Raw genomic sequence first — 17,078 nt, forward strand, 5'->3', positions numbered from 1 at the left:
TTGGCAAATTATTCACATAGGATGCTCTTGAAGGAAAAAGACACAAGTCTATCCACGTTTCTTGTTCCAGCTTCATCTGGCTGGAAGGAGGGGAGAGCATTAGCTCCAGTTTAGGAGGGGATGGGTTTTCACCAAGCTCTTTCACCCACTCTACTCAGGAGGAGTCACAGGAGCCTTCCCCATCTCACACCTTACAGATTTGGAGGAAGCTGACCCAGCAGTGGCACAGCAGATTTGCTGTCAGACCAAGTGCATGAACAGTGTGCCAGCTTTAAATCCCAAAGCTCAGGCACCCCTGACACAACCAACATCATCTGCTTCATCACAGTCTGAGCCACGACATCAGGAGATGAAGTAGATCAGATTTTATACCATTACTGCCTGTACCCTCTAGTAGTTCAAACACCAAACCCAGTTTTAATTTATTATAGGAATAAGGCTCTTCTGTTACTTCTGCTCCCCCTAACCTGACTGCCACTGGTACAAACATGAAACACAGTAAGATCTCTCATCAGGAATAACAAAACTTACAGCTTTTTCATGATCATGCTCCTTTTTTATGCCTCTGGGACCTGCCAGGTTTCAGCAGCCCCTCAAGCCACAGCCACCCCCCCACCTGGCTTGCCCAGCTAAAGCTGATGCCACTCCTCCATAGCCCAACCCTCTGATTACAGCTGCATCCTGCATCCCACCTCCCCTTGCAGCTGACAGGCATTAGCCCCTCAGGATCCCTGAGCTTAAACACACCAAATTGCATTAACAGACCCTAGGGGGATTTATTTTCTAGACTCGTGTGAAAAATTTACAGAAAAAGCTTCTAAGGATGTGAGAGACACAGAAACACTCAGATTGATGACAAGATCTATAATCACATGGAGCTGTGAAACAAGCAGCTTGGAACAGCAAGAGCCTGGCCACAACCAGCCCTTGCAGGGGAGAATATGTTCTGTACAATTGAAAGATTATTATTATTTTTCTTCCTATTCATTGTTCCTTTTCTTTCTAAAACCCTCCAGATAACACCAGGGGTGATGTATTAAGAGGTGCAGATGTCAAAGAATGCTCCCTGGTACATTTAACAGCTCCTTTATTCCTTCTGAAAAGGACCTGGGATCAGCAGTCCAGACTTGATATCCTCAAATGGTTTTTTAAAAGCAACATTTCCAGTCCAAGTACTCTTAACTCACTGCAATGCACCAAGTCTTAAAACATACATTTCTTTCTATAGTGACTTAAAGGCCAGAAAATCAGTGAAATAAAAGAAATACCCCAGACTCTGATCTCTCCTCCTGTATGAGCTTATTTCAAGGATGTCAGAACTGTATTCACACAAAAGCTATCCAGAAGTCCAGGGATGAAATAGCTTCAGCATTAACTATGAAGTGGTGTCTCCTGCTTAAAGCTCTCTGTGTAGTGAATGACTAGAAAGTAGTGAATGTTCTGCCAGTTTTTCAAAGAAGGTTTCAGTGATGAGCTGAGGGACTACAGAGCAGTGAGGATGATGAATTAGGAGAAACTGGAGTAAGGAAGAGAATGAACAGACACTTGAACAACCATACTGGGTAAAAGGCAGCTCAGGATTTCAAAAGAAAAGCTCTGCCTCAGGAAGAGATTGGAGCTCTCTGAAGGAGCCCAAGAATGTGTGGAAAGGGTGCAGTTTGCTTGGACTATCAGAAAGCAGTCAGCAAGGCCCTTCAACAAGAGCAGGGGTCATCATACAAATAAGTAATTGGTTAACAGATAAGAAATAAAGTGGGAATAAATGGTCAATTTTCAGAGAAGACAATCACCTGTGGTGTCCAGCCATCCAGTGCCTTCATAAATGAGCAGGGAAAAAAAGGAGTGAAGGGGAAAATTACAAAGTTTGTTGATAACGTGAAGTGATTCTGGGGAGTAACAATGAAGCTGGACTGAAAAATTAGACTTGTTTGCTTCTTGATCCCGATATTCTCTCAGCCTCCTCCTTAGGTCTGGACAGGCAGCAGGGCACCAGCAGTAAGTGCTCCTCTGTGCTTACAGAGCTCATGACAGCCTTTTCAAATGTAACTAAAGTGAAGTGAGGTAATTAAAGCAGCCAAGTGGGTCCCTGCCCTGTGTGCCCCGGGCTGGCTGTGGGGCTGCCGAGGCACAGACATGGCAAGGAGCAGCTCCTGAGAAAGTCTAGCAGTGAGGCAAGTGAGTTTGAAGGGGAAATGCTTGATACTGATGGCCAGAGGTGGCACAGGTAGCAAAGGCAAAGATCTGCCCTTCCCTTCTGCCCAAGTGAAGTGCTGTCAGCTCCCATTGCTTTCAGTGCACAGCTGAGTGATTTCTATTTGCCACGCTGCAAGGAGAAGGCTCTGCCAGATGCTGCACTGGCACAGAGTCCTGGACCAACATTCCCATTAGGTAATGTCCCAAGGGGACAGGAGCTCAGACACAGCCACCAAGAGCCTCTTTGCTAAAAGCTGTGGGATATCTAACTGCAGTCATTACCTAACTGAGTCATGCACTGCTAATTCAGGCTGGCAAAAGTAGCTTCAAGCCACTAAGATCCTTGAATGTTTTGCTTGCAGTTAACACTGGAGGTGTTTAAAGGCTCACAGCAACGATGGGCTGTGCAAACAAACATCATCTCATGTAGTAGGTGCCCAGCCTCTCCCATTTGTGTTGGACACAGACAACTTGCAAAGTGGTAACTGTTTAAAGGCCCCCTGGCAGCCCCAGCCCCGAGAGCTGGTCTGTGTTCCTCACCTTCAGCACTCTAGCCTGGAGAACCATATTATTTCAAAACAGCCTGCTAAAGACAGTGCTGGCTTTTTAGCCCTCCTAAAAATAGTGCTGGCAACGTGGGAATAGCTAGGGTGTGGGCTACCAAGGAATCGTGGGGATTTGGGTAGCAGGGGTGGGACAGGCTCCCCTCAGCCAGGTGCTCAGGCAGGGACTGTGACCAGTCTGAAGCTCTCAGAGCCCAGAAGGTGAGTGGGAAACCTGCCTGCAGCTCCAAGCACACACTTCAGAGGCAATGTTCCCGCCCTGTTCACACGTGGAGCAGCCTCACAGTGAAGGCAGAGTGGCTTTGAGCACAGCCATGGCGTGTAAGCATGTGAAATGAAGCACAATCACGTGGCCAAAAACTGCATCCACATCCTCATGGGAATCCAGAGGTGACATGCTCAGGGTCTGGAGACACAGAAGAAGAGAACTTCAAACTACTGCTGATTTCTGCAGTGAGTGGGTGGTTTTTTTATCTTTTGGTGTGTGTTTTCATTGATACAGGTGTCTCTATATTTTGACACAGTCTGGAAGGCAGGGGATGCTGCTCCCTTGGGCTCTCCAATAAAACAGCCTTACCTTTGACACCGCTTCCAAAAAGTGAACTCACCTCCTCTTCAGCAGTATGCAGCATCCAAAGGCCATGGCACACTGCAAAGGCAGTTCCCAGCCCACTGGGAACAGTCTGTTTCAAACATAAAGATTTTACAAGACCTCCAAGTGCACAGCACTGGTACAATAAGAATGTGGTATTTTACACTGCAGCTTCACGGTAACTTTTTTATGCAGCACCTTTTTGTGGCTGCTGCCATAAGCTTTTCAGCTGCTGCTGGGAAATCAGCAGAGATAACAAAATATTTGTAGTCAGTTTGATCCAGGCAAGATGCTGTGTCCACATGCAGAGTTTAGGTGAGGTGAGGGTATTTTTGAAGAGTACTAAGTACTCCAGAAATAAGAGGGAGATGATCTCATCGTGCCTGGGGGCACTGTCACAGCAGTTCAGTGTGGCTGAGTACAGGAAGGGAGATGGGTGGGAGCAGCACAGCTGGGCCAGGACAGACGTTTCCCTTGGTGCAACCAGCAGCCTCAGCCACCACAGTGATGCAAACGTGATAAATTGAGTTCCAGCAGACCAGTCAGTCTGACAGAGGCAGAAAGACATTGCTTGGGCTGCAAATGGGCAGCTTACCTCCCATCATGGGCTTCCCTGCACACCTCTCAGAGCACCCCCTTCTCTCACCAGTGATGGGGTGCAGCCCTCAGCAACCACAACCCCATCTCGGTCCCCACCGTGTGCTGTGTGTGCAGCCCTTTCCCATGGAGTGGGACAGCACTCAGCTACAAAAAAAGCTTCCATTAACCTAAGTGTTACTTAGGATCAAACCAAGCCAAAGCAAAGCATTTTGAGACAATCAAACATATTTTCCAACTGTGGAACCAGGCATCTGCTCAGTCTTCCTACTGCTTTCGGCCAGGGAATTAAGGCCCTTATTCTCCATTTGAACCATTTCCAGGAAAATTTCCCTCTGACACAAAATGCCAACGGCCACATCCTTTGGAAGCAGAGTTTATGATATGCAGGAGAGAGCAATGGTGAGAGGGGACCAGAGGAGTGCTGAACCCAGGGACAAGAGAAATGAAAGAAAGGAAGAAACCACTGCCTGGGAGGAACAGGTGAAGTGCCACATCCACTGCTCATTTTACCCAACGTCCTCCAGCCCATTCTTACATAAAAAAAAGCCAATAGAGGAACAAACACCACACAACCATCTCCCCTGTGCCCTGCAGGGCCCATCACTGCTGCCCAGACCTTGTCCTGGTGACACAGGTTCCTGCAAAGAGGGACTGTCTCACCGGCACAGGTGACACATCTGCTCCCTTTTCCTCATCCAAGGAAACAACTCATGGAGGGCTTTATTTAAAAACTGGCACATGTTTTTGAGTCTTTTAACTACCACCTGTCATTTCTGGCAGTGCTTTTAGCTCCAAGTCTTTCTTTTGCAAGTACCCTGCACAGAGTTGTTCCCACCTGCCTCAGCAGGGACCTCACAGCAGTGTGGGCACAGGGTACAGAGCTGAGGAGGTACATGTACAAATCCCTGAGGAGAGATACTCAGCTGCTGGACTTTGAGGAGAAGCTAGAGTTCACCTCACTCAGATCATCCAGCCAGTGGGTAACCCAGCCTGTCCTGCAGGCCTCTCAAACCACAGGTTTGTCCTCAGTGCCACCACTGCAACCATTACTGGATGGCAGGAACATCTACATCTACTTGGCCTTGAGAAGAGAAGAGAAGAATGAGAGGGGACCTCATCCATGTGTGTCAGCATCTGCAGGGAGGGGGCAGAGGATGGACCAGGCTCTGCTTGGGGGGCCCAGCAATGGGACAAGAGGAACAGGCAGGAACTGATGCCCAGGAAGTTCCACCTGGACATGAGGAAGAACTTTTTCCCTGTACAGTGACCCAGCACTGAACAGACTGACCAGAGAGGGTGTGGAGACTCCCTCACTGGAGATATTCCCGGACTGTCTGGACACAATCCTGTGCCATGTGCTCTGGGATGTCCCTGCTTGAACAGGGAGGTGGGACCAGATGCCCCACTGAGGTCCCTTCCAGCCTCACTCACTCTGTGATTCTGTGTGACTGTGGTGGCCCTGCACACCACAGACTGAACCACTGGGACAAATCCCTTGGGCCAGGGGACAGGCAGCAGGTTCAGCTGGGGCTGCCCATAGCATGGAGCACCCACACTGTACTCCCTATGCCAGACTGGGAATGGCTTACAGAGAGCAGCACAGCCTCTGCCCCTGCTTGGTGACCCCCAAAATTCTGCTCTGCTCCCACACTGCTAGGAGGGGCTGAACGCTTCTGGTCAAGAGATGCCCTGAAAGACTCAAGGGAAAACAGTGCAGAGGAGAAAGGGGCTGACACAGCATCATGAGGACCCTGGCTCAGAGTTTGGTGACACTGCCACAAGGGGGGAAAAAAGCACTTTACTGTCTCCTTTACTGTGTTCTCAGCAAAATGAAGACAGGCACTAGAAGTCAGCACTGAGCCATCACCAGTAAGAATGGAAGTTACTCATCAGAATAAGCAAGAAAATGTATTATGTGGGAGTATAATGCATTACAGAAAAGCAGCTTTTTAAAGGAGAATTTGAATTATCATTTGATGCTTCAGAGAGGTGACCCACACCAGCACCAGCTGTCACCATCCCCAGGTCCTTCCAGCTCTACTCCAACATGTACAGGATGGCAAATGCCAGCACGGAGTCCACAGTGGTATAAACTCTGTGCAATGACATTTCCTGCTCTTTACATGCTGCCAGACAACCTTTCCCACTTCATCTTGTGTCTCTTGTGAGGGTGTTTTGAAAGCTCCAGTAGAAATCCTCACTGCCAGGTAGAGGCAGCAAGAGCTGGGGCTGTGTGCTGCCCTCTGTGCTGAGAAAACACACATCAGCAGCAGGAGCTTTAGCTGGAAATATTGGGACACTGATTTTTTTTTCCCTACAAGTCTTCTGGCCCCAGAACACTTCTGTAAATCTTCTAATTCCCAGCTATCAGGAATTAGGCTGAGAGATATGAAATAATCTCCCAGGAGGGAAGAGGGCAGCTGGAGAGGAGGAGAGGATGCCTGAGGACATTGAACCAAAGTGAAAAGCAGCAGCGTGGTCAACACCAGGCAGATTAGAGCATGGAAGTGCTGCACAGGGTATATGGGGTAGAAAACAATAGCAAAGAAGCTTTTGCCTCTAGTCTAGCAACAGGTTTTGGCCTATGGAAGTTGTGAGTTTCAGTTTGGCTGTACTCCCAATGGCTTTTCTAATGGTGATTTGCAGGATTTCCAGGAAAACACTGCTGTGACTTTATTTTGCTAATCTTTAATGCTTTTCAATAAAGAGAATTCAAATGATCATCTGTCTGTGACCCCTACCCCATTACTCACAAGATACTGACAAAAAGATGATCAGGTTTTAACTGACACAGAGGAAAATGTGACATAGTACCCAGGCCAAATCCTCCTCCATGCCAAAGAGGTTCTCCCAAAAGGGAGAGGGATCATTTGTGAGAAGGAAGCTCTTCTCACACTGGGAGGGAAGGGATGACCTCTTCTGCCTCCCACAGCCTGCCTGCCTTCCCCTGAGTAATCACAGTCTCTGCAGCTCTTCCAGAAACTGAAAAGGAGGTCGGGAGGTCAGAGGATAAAGAAGCTCAAATAGCACATCTCAGACGTTGCTAATAAAAATGTAAATAGGGCTTTGCACACTGAGGGGGTAACTGTCTTCACAAAATTGTGGAGGATCTGGCAAGATGGTTTGATTTAAAAGTTTTAATGAGGCACCTGTGCAAATGACATCTTGGCTGCACTCTATTAGTGCAAAAGGCTGCCAGCAAAGTCACCATCTTATGTGAATTAGCAGCACCCAGCTATAAGCACTGCCAAAAGAGCTTTAGCCCTGCCCAAACCTCTCCAAAAAGCACCTGAGGCTAAGACAGGGTTACAGCAGCACAGGCCATCACAGGCAGGATCCACTCTGCCACCACAGACAACAGCCCCTGGCTGGGGGAATGACTGTGACAAACCCACAAGCAGACATACTGCTCACTGATGGGAGATATAAAACCTCTCACAGCTAATCATGATTTTCTATACTTGTACGAAGCACAGGCTCATTAGCAAAGGTTTCCAGCGTCCTTATTTCTGGCCTCTGCAGTTTTCTGTACCCCAAAAAGCACAGGGTTTTACCTGTAAATCCCAGGGAGTCAGAGCATGAGTCCTCTGCCCTTTCCCACCCAAGCTCCTGGGCAGCAGTGGGGAACAGCTGGGTTGCTTTTCCTGCCCTGGACAGTGACATTAGTAGGACCAGAAACATCACAGACATGGTAGCTGACAACCTGAGACAGAACCTCTCCATGCCCTTTCAGCATCACCCCTTGAAATGTCCATGCAAATCCTACTGGCAGGGGGAAAGCAGAGCAGCTCTAAATCCCGGATCTGTGTAAGGGACCCTGGATGAGGGAAAACAAACTGGAGATTTCAGCCCCCCGAGTCTCCCTCTCACACAAAGCAGCCAAGAGCAAAGCCATACAGACTCCAGGAGGACAACTGAAGTCTCATATTGCAAAGGAAAAAAAAAGCAAAAAGCAGGAAGAAAGGAGACCAAAATGCCAAAAAACCCTCAGTGAAGTCTCCAAATGCGTTGACCGTGTATGGTGGCTCTTTCACCACTGGGGACAGGCAGCAGGAAGAGTGAAGAAAGCAACTGGGGACCAGCTGGGAGTTCGGATATCACATCTGCATGTGTCCAAGACTGAGTGCTGAAACAGAGGGACTTAAATTCAACTTTCCTAGGAACAAGAGGCAACCAACAAGAGACTGCCATGTCCTGCACAGTGAGTCACAGGCACCTCACCAACGCTCTTCCTCAGGAGCTGCTGCCATCTGAGTGTGTTCCTGGCTGCCTGTGCAGCTCTGGGAGAACCTGAGCTCACTGTGATGCTGCAAATGTTTGGTCCTCTCTGGGCTGATCCCAGATTCAGAGCAGCTTCTCATAATCTCATTTGAATTTCTGTGTGACCACGGTAACATGTGCATGGATGCTATACCATGACTACTTGTGGGTATTAAAGGGGCCCTGCTATGGAGGTGAGTAAACCAAGATAGGCAAATGGAAATCACATCTTCTCCTGAGCCTGCACATGTTTCTAGACCTGATCCAGACCAGGAATGCAGACACATTCATGAGATTTTTTTCCTTTCATCAATTTTGGCTGCATTTGTACGTGCTTTTCCCTACATAGAGGGAGCAGCATTTATTAGATTTTTTTTTTTAAATGTGATACCTAGACAAACATATATCCAGCTTGGAGTAGAAGGGAGCCCATGGCTGTTGGCAAACCTGGACTCAAAACTGCCCCAGCAAAGGTGGAACATGGCAAAGGGCCCTGAACAGACCTGGGAAGGCAGCAAACTGGTGGGGTGCACAGCTGGCAGCACACACAGCTCCATTCAAGATACACAAGAAATTTTACAGTTTCCCTGAGGTTTGAATCAGTTACCAAACACTCAAATTCACATAGCACTGGCATAAATCCTCACATCAAAAGGGAGAAGGGGTCTCTTTTGCCCTGTATTTAATAGAATAATTATGGTTATTGCCTTTGCAGTAACTTCAGAAGGCCCCTATGCAGAACTCAAGCCCTGTAGCAGTGGATGTTGTTTGAATGATTAAACAGACCTGTTTCATATCTCAGAGGGCTCCTATCTTCATCCAATATTGACTGTGCTGTTCCTAGTCCTGTTACAGGCTGCCAGTCCTGTCTGTAGCTCTAATATCATCAGACAAACGTGGAAAACCCTGAAACTCAGAGCACTGGGAGATGAGTGAGCACAACTCTCTGTTCTACAGATGAGGAAAATAAGGGGAACAGAAGCAGCAAAACTACAACCACCAACAACCCTCTGAGCCAGGGCTGTGAACCTGACACTGCTCCAGACACCTCCTCTAATGACTGCAGCAGGACACAGACCATATAGGAGTCCAGCTTCCCCCAACAGTAGCCTCGTGGGCACCGAGATTTCCTGATAAATCAGATCACTAGTTTAATGTTTTTCAAAAGGTTTTAATGCCACAAAAGGAAGTATCAAGTTGGGATCAACTAGTCCAGAAAACTGATGGATTGAGCAGAAGCCTTCCCCCATCCCACTACTCCTTCCTTTCCCTGGGGTGAGTCAACACCGACCCAAATGGCACTTCAGTGACAGAGGAGTGACAGGAGTGTGGCAGTTCCAGTGTGAGTGCCTGGAGAGAGACCTGCACACACCTACCACGTGCTGGAGATGCTGAGCAGAGGCACCCACATGCCCAGTCAGCATCACTGCACCCACCCATGGCCTGTGCCCGTGTGCCATTTGAGCCACATGCAGGCAGTAGTAAAGGGATTCAAGGACCAGCACCAGGTTGTCCCTGCTCTGCCTGGGAGGAGGACACTGCCACATCAGTGACCTTCCCAGTGGGAGCAAATAAAGCACTTTGCCAATGGCTTTGCTCTTGATGCTTACCCAGGGACTGCTCCTGCTCTCTGGAGTCACTGACAATGGGAAGCTCAGACCTGCTCACAAAGCAGCCCAAGGAGCAGCTCCCATTTCATGCTTTTCTAAAGATTTCTAGGGGCCAAGCACAAAATGAAGATTTAGAGCAAATCTTCAGAGCAAAACACATGTGTGTGAGGGTGTTTGGGCTGGGGTTTCCTCAGCCAGCCCTTGTTAGAGCTGCTAACGTAAAATCCATTTTCATTGCAAAATCAAGCCTCTACATGAGGATCTGCTCCTAAGCCAAGCCCTCACCCCACTCAAAAGCCTGTTACTGAGCAGGGCCCTGCTTTGCCCACCAGCTGCCCCTCTGTGGAGACAGCCACAGCTAGAGCTCACCAAGCTGTCCAGCTGCTACCACAGCCACCCCAAGCAGCTTGAGCAAAACTGGGGGCCCACTGCAGGAGGACAAGATGTACCTGAGAGCATACAGCCAGCAAAGTGTAAGAGTTTGAAAACATGGAAGAAATCAGACAAGTATCCAGGGAAAAAGTTAGAGGAGCAAACAGTTTTTAGGAAGAGCGATGCAGGATGGATGTGCCAGGGCCAGCTGGCATGCCAGGTGCTGTTGCCTCCCAGGAGCCCCATGCTGGGAAGCATCACTAATCCAGTGGGTGCCCAGTGCAAACCAGTGAAGCAAGTAGGAGGCCTGACAGGCATCTCCCACACACCTGTGTCCAGCAGGACATATCTGGGAGAGGTTGGTGCTCCTCACTTCCCACAGGACAGTTCCCTGCAGTCTCTAGAGGTAAAGCAGGGAACTAGGGAAGAACAATCCCATGAAGTGCAAGCAACCAGCACAACGTTCAGCTGCTCACAAAATAATCCACAGTCGAGCTTCAGCATTTCCCAGCACCAGCCCCTTCCTCACACGGTGTTGTTTTGAGGTGCTGGGTTGATCTCGCTCTGTCTTCACCCTCCTTGAGGATCCCTGGGGAAGGGCAACCAACCAAACCCCAAACAAGCCGGGCAACATCTCGTTACTGCCAGCCTGAAATATCTCAGATGCTGCCATGCACAATCCCACCGCTCAGATTCGTCCCTTAATACGCCATCCAACCCAAATAAACTTTGGCTTCACTTTGGAACTGATCTCCAAATCAAGGAGCTCTGCCGTTTCCCTGGGCAGCCGACCCTCCCGCAGGAATTTAACCCTCCCCAGCCCACTCGCCTTCCCCAGACACGATGGTTTTGCCCAGGCAGCGTTGGGAATTTGCCCTTTCCGGAGCGATGTAAGGAGGAGCGGGATGGCTTTTCCTATCCCCGGTCCCGGGATGAAACAACCTGCACGTCTCTCCCCCCCAGCTGGCTCCCAGCCAGGCACGGGGGAACCGGCTGAACAAGCCCCGGCTGTCAAAATGCTGCTGCTTTAAACAGGCTCTCCACTGGCTGCAGCCAAAGCCACGCTATGCCGAACGTCACCGAGGAACAGAAATAGCCGACACGAGTGGAGGGAGGGGAATGTGAGTATTAAGAGCGCACAGATTTCAAACATACTTGGCTGGGCAGCACACGCTCCCTTCCTGCCGCTGCCTCTCCAGCTGCGACGGAGCGCCGGGATCTCTCGCTGTCTGCCCGGGAGGAAGGATTCTCTTCTTTCTTCTTTCCCTTTTTCTTTCCTGAAGTTTCAGCTTTGATACTACTAGATTGATTTTTGTTTTGGTTTTTTTTTTTTTCCTCGTAGGAAACTTCATCTGCTGGATTTAAAAGCAAGGTTTGAGCAGGAGGAATTCATTTCTGTTTACAGCTGTAAATGTGCATGGTACTCCTGTGTGATGATATCGTAGAGGGAAAGGCAGTATTGGCTGGGAGAACTGCTTAGACCATAAGATGCTTGAATGGCTGCTTGGAATAACAAGCTCTCTATTGTGTGTGCATGTGTGTGAGTGTGTGTGTGTTCATGTACGAGTGCAGCAACGGCAGCAACTATGAAACAAAGCAAGGTTTCCCCATTTGGCTGAATGTTCCTCCTCTAAGAGTGAGGACTTGCCTAGCTGTGGGCTCTGCCTGGAGAGGGGTGAAGGTCTGAATTGCATTAACGCTGTAGGAATTTTATGAATGAAGCAAAAGGCAGGTTCAGCGGGAGAGGAGCAGAGCAGGGAGATGCAGTGGGCTCAGCTCTCTCCAGCAGGAGCTGTCACAGCACCAGCATGGCACAAATGTGCTGCAAGTGCCCAAAACTCAGCAAGCAGACAGCACTGAGCCATGGAAACATGCTCCTGAAAACGAGCTATCACCAACACAGAGCCCACAGAGCCTGTGACCAGCTCCAGGCTCAGCTGGAGCATCCCATGCAGAGCCATTTGCTTCTGACCGAGTGTGCTGGTGATCTTGTGGCAGAGGAGCAGGCAGAGCTCCTGGAGCATCCACGTCTCCATGCATGAGGCTTTTGCTGCCAGCACAGCTCGTACATGAACACTGATAAAGTGAACGAGTTGCTGCATGGACAGACTGGCTACACATCCCCAACACCAAGCAGGAGGGGAGTGCACAGCACAGCAGGGGAGGGACGAGGCAGATTTGGGTTTGCAAGGTCCAAGAAAGCTGAGATGCTGGTGAAGCTGCTGGGGACCAGCCCAGAAGAGCCCTGTCCTGAAGGAGCACTGACCACTGCAGAATCACTCTTCATCTCTCCCCCTTGGATGTGTGTGCTCAAGGGACTGGGGTGGCAGATGGGCTCTGTGTATTTCTCTTTTTTTTTTTGCAGCTCTATCCCAACTGCTAAGTGAGGAAAAACCTCCATCTGTACTGGGTTGTCCTTTTTTATACAGAGTTTTTGCATGACATCTCCATAGCTCCCATCATCCTCAGCAGGTGGTAACAGGGAGAAGGTGAGGGCAAGTCAAAGAGGATGAAAATTGTCCATCCTCAAGTGCCACAGAGGTCACTGTCAGGGTGACACAAGGGCAGCAGAGGAGGGCCTGGAACTGTCATTCTCCTGCCAATGAGCTACTGAGGGGAAAAAGGCAAAGGAGTCAGAGTTGGTGTAGAGACAAAGGGACACAAAACTTACTGGGAAAAGCTGCAAATTCCCAGGACACAAGCAACCAAGAGCTCCACATACAACGAGTGGCTGCCTGCCTAGCACACTGCAGAGCAATCTCACACCTCCCTGCTCAAGGCTGTTTAGGCAGCTTCACAGACAGGTCTCTCTGACATAGGTATGTGACAGAGAGCATGAAAAACCCTGTGTTTACAGCCATATAAAACCCACAGTGAAACCTGCACCTTGCTTTATAGATAGAAAGTGCCTTTCTCTCCATCACTCAAATACCATTTGAAGCTGCAGGTCAGGACAGAGGAGGAGCTTCTCATTCAAGGGAAGTTGCTCTCTAGAAACACTGCAGGAATGCTGGACAGGGCTTTGAGTGCATCACTAACACAGAACAGACAACTGGACTGCAAATGGTAAATCCAAAGTTTGTTTTCCCTTTTTTGGGGATCTTTCACTCCTTCAGAGTTAAAAATGTAGCAAAGAGGTTTAAGCAATCATGCTCTCTAAGTCATTGTTAGGAATTTAGGAAGGATGCTTTTTTCCTCCAATCTCAAGCTGAATTTAAGGATTGCAGTAAGCAGTTCCAGTGATACACACAACCTCTGAGATGTCACACCTCACAGCTGGGCTCTTATAATGACAGAATAAGCCTTACACAAGTAGCCTCAGTGCCAAAGACAGGTACAGGCAGGCAGTGCAGATATGTACTCAGGGGACAGGTAACTCTAAGGGATCATTTGTGTTGCTCTGGCAGATTTCTAATATGTTGGTTTTGATGTCTTTCCTCTAGAGCAGAATGCAGATTGTCCTCAGATGGCACCCCACTAAGAAATGGTTTACCATCTCCCAGCAGCCGCGTTTCTCGGAACAAGAAGAACCCCTTCAGATCCCTGTGGCATGAGAAAAGCCTCTGGCTTTTAAACCCCGGGAGGATGTCTCTAACTGACGAGCTGGAGAGCCACTTTTCTGCCACCCCCTACATGGTGACAGACACAGGTGAGGACAGCCTGTTCAGAATCCGGTCCAACGCCTCTGGCAATGCCACCAGGGATGGGATGTCAGCCACCGGTTCCATGGAGGACATGATTGCCATCTGCACCATCGGGACGATCCTCTCCCTCATGTGTGTGATTGGGGTGACAGGCAACGTCTACACCTTGCTGGTGATGTGCCATTACCTGCGCTCTTCCGCTTCCATGTACATTTACATCATCAACCTCGCGCTGGCCGACCTGCTCTACCTTCTCACCATCCCCTTCATCGTCGGGACCTACTTCATTCAGAAATGGTACTTTGGGGACATTGGCTGTCGCATCCTGTTCAGCCTGGACTTCCTCACCATGCATGCCAGCATCTTCACCCTCACAGTCATGAGCACAGAGCGCTACTTTGCTGTGCTGAAGCCCCTGGACACGGTGAAGAGGTCCAAGAGTTACCGCAAGGCCATCGCTGTTGTGATCTGGCTGGTGTCACTGCTGCTCACTCTCCCGATGCTCATCATGATCCAGCTGGTGCAAAGGGACAACAAAAGCATCTGCCTGCCCACCTGGAGCAAGCTGTCCTACAAAGTCTATCTCACCATCCTTTTTGGTACCAGCATCGTGGGCCCAGGGGTGATCATTGGCTACCTTTACATCAGACTGGCTAAAATATACTGGGTGTCACAAACAGCCTCCTTCAAACAGACCAAGAGGCTGCCCAACCAGAAGGTGCTCTATTTAATCTTCACCATAGTGCTGGTGTTCTGGGCTTGCTTCTTGCCCTTCTGGATATGGCAGCTCCTCTTCCAGTATTACGAATCCTTCCCTTTATCTCCCAAGGTGATGAAGAACATTAATTACTTGACAACCTGCCTGACCTACAGCAACAGCTGCATCAACCCCTTCCTCTACACCCTGCTCACCAAAAACTACCGGGAGTACCTGAAGAACAGGCAGAGGTCCCTCAGCAGCAACAGCGGGTACTTCCAGAGGAGGAATCGGTTCCAGAGGATTTCAGGGAGATCCCTGTCCACGAGCAGCCAGCACTGCACAGAGACATATGTCCTTGCTCACGCCCCTTTGGGAAACAGCAGTGCCTGAAGGTAAAAAAAAAAAAAAAAATCTATCTCCAAGAACAATCAATATTGATTCCAATGTTGCTTTGATTTAAAGTGTACACCATAAAGGTGAAGCCTTGGCAGACCTGTGATGTGCACACATTTAGTCCAGAGGCTGTGCCGTATGTCTGTTCTCATTTTCTCCAGTGCCACTGATTTGATGCCAGCAGCATTCAGCTGAACATCTATCTAAATAGCCTTTCACTTTTTATCTTTATATTTTATAGTGTACGTCTCCTCAAGTAGCCATCTAATGAAAGCCTATAACAGGGCCATGATTTTTAATGGTATCAGCTGTCTCACAGCAATTGAAATTATGTTATCCTATGAATGGCTGTATTTTCCTCCTTTTTTTTTTCTCTCTAGCAGTGATGCTAAATTTGTAGTTGTATGAGGACTGAAAACAATGAAATAAAGAGAAAACAGCTGATGTTTGTGACACACAATCCGGTTTGCATTTGGGGTAGGATTTGGACAACGTAGATGGGGCATAACCAGGAGTGCTTGTCCTGGTTTTGGTCATACTCACATTTATTCTGCACTTCTGTGTATGCACTGGTGACTCTCCATTCACCCAGGTGTCTGCAGTGGAGTTACACCACAGTTCATGTTAGCAAGACAGGCTTTCCATGACAGTACCACAGTCAGGGAACACTCAGCACCCCATAATAGGCTGACCCCAAACACATGAGCACCAGTGTGAGGCAGCACCATCTGCCCCAGACAAGGACATCCACCCTCTGACCTCCTCCAGGGAGGAGCTGGGAACATCTGATGCTGTTATTCTCAGAGCACTCATTGACAAGTCACAACATCCAGCCTGAGGCACCTGACCTACATCACCAAGTCCAGGAGGAAAGGACAGAGGGAGAGGAGGGAGGGTGAGCAGATGTGATTTCCAGTGGGCAAAGCTATGCCCACTGGAGTGCCTGATATTCTCAGTTATAGAAGTGCTGGTTCCCTGTGAGTGAGACAACTTGTTTCCTTCACAGGAGACAATTTTGTTTTTCTGCTACAAACAGCAAATGCAGTCCTGCCTACACCAAGAACACGTTGCCTGTCCTGGCCTTCACCAATGATGAGGCGTCATCAGTATAAATATATCATCTGTGATGTCTGGCATGTCTCCAGTGAGTCTAAAAGTACCTTCCCTGGGGTGCTGCCAGTGTCCATACAGCACTCCTGTGCTTGCATCAGCCCTGCTACCCCATTAGCAAGGATACAGTGCTGCAATGCCAACACAACTCTGACCAAGGCACAGAATTAGAAGCAAATTAATGCTCAGGAGTGAACTCAGAGCTGCGGCGTGGTGCCATTTGGCAGAGAGCTCTGCTGAGACCCAAACTGAAGTCAGGCTTTAACCATCTCTTCCCCTGCTCACGGGGCCAGGAAAGCTCTGTGTCCAGCCTCCCTCGGGGATATGTTTGGAAAAGTGACTGTTCTGTCATGTGTGAGCTGAAAGTTTGTTAAGAACGGGGAAGATGCCACATCACAAGAGAGGATTCTTGTGCAGAGAGCTTTAACACTGAGCTGTTGCAGAAACTGGAAGACCCTTGCTGTGTTCCCAACCTTCTCCACTCACACCATCCACAGTGGTCCTGTGGGTGGGGCACCTTACCCACACCCTGCTTGTGTGCCAGCAAGTCTTACTTCAGGATTAGCCCCTTCCCGATTTCAGAAGGGCAGAAATACCATTATATCTGACTATTTCCTCTGCTGACAGTACTTGTTAGTTTTCAGACTAGTTTCAGACTTAGTTTCCTCAGGTTGGAGGCACATTAGTCCAGTAAAGCATCTTTTACCCCACTGTAAGGAAGAGGGAGCCCATGGACTGAGGTGAAAACACTTACTACAAAATCATAAAGGCTGGAAAAGACCTCTAAGATCAAATCCAACTGTGCCACATCCACACATGTTTTGAACACTTCCAGGGATGGTGATTCCACCACTTCCTTGGGCAGCCTGTTCCAAAGTCTGACCACCCTTTCAGTGAAAATTTTTTCCTATTATCTGATCTAAATTCCCAAACTCATTTTTCACTTATATAGCCAGGTGTTTATCATGAGTAAAGTTTAGCCTCCTTTTACTTTTTTTTCTTTTTTTAATTAGCAATTTAAACTTCTCCTTGCTCAGGAAG

At 48.8% G+C, this 17,078-nt stretch overlaps 2 protein-coding genes across 4 annotated transcripts in view; one reads left to right on the forward strand and one right to left on the reverse strand.

The window, feature by feature from the left end:
* Positions 1 to 17,078, reverse strand: part of LOC127475593 (uncharacterized) — a 148,028-nt gene that overhangs the window by 28,480 nt on the left and 102,470 nt on the right. The window lies entirely within an intron of this gene.
* LOC127475578 (urotensin-2 receptor-like) lies at positions 10,962 to 15,371 on the forward strand. 3 transcript variants are annotated; one of them, XM_051797539.1, is made up of 2 exons: positions 10,962 to 11,562; positions 13,634 to 15,371. In XM_051797539.1, the coding sequence occupies exon 2, from the start codon at positions 13,776 to 13,778 to the stop codon at positions 14,922 to 14,924; it is 1,149 nt and encodes a 382-aa protein (XP_051653499.1). In that variant the 5' UTR covers positions 10,962 to 11,562; positions 13,634 to 13,775; the 3' UTR covers positions 14,925 to 15,371. The 3 variants fall into 3 exon arrangements, with proteins under 3 accessions (XP_051653499.1, XP_051653500.1, XP_051653501.1); XM_051797540.1 differs by having other exon boundaries at positions 11,348 to 11,562; positions 13,639 to 15,371; XM_051797541.1 differs by lacking the exon at positions 10,962 to 11,562 and adding an exon at positions 11,571 to 12,679.

Source organism: Manacus candei, unplaced genomic scaffold (genome assembly GCF_025592945.1).
Source record: "Manacus candei isolate 608988 ecotype Guabito, Panama unplaced genomic scaffold, ASM2559294v1 h1tg000047l, whole genome shotgun sequence".
In the NCBI taxonomy this organism is placed as follows: Eukaryota; Metazoa; Chordata; class Aves; order Passeriformes; family Pipridae; genus Manacus; species Manacus candei.

Coding starts and splice junctions, on each gene's coding strand:
- LOC127475578 (XM_051797539.1), top strand. CDS start 13,776: ATGTCTCTAACTGACGAGCTGGAGAGCCACTTTTCTGCCACCCCCTAC.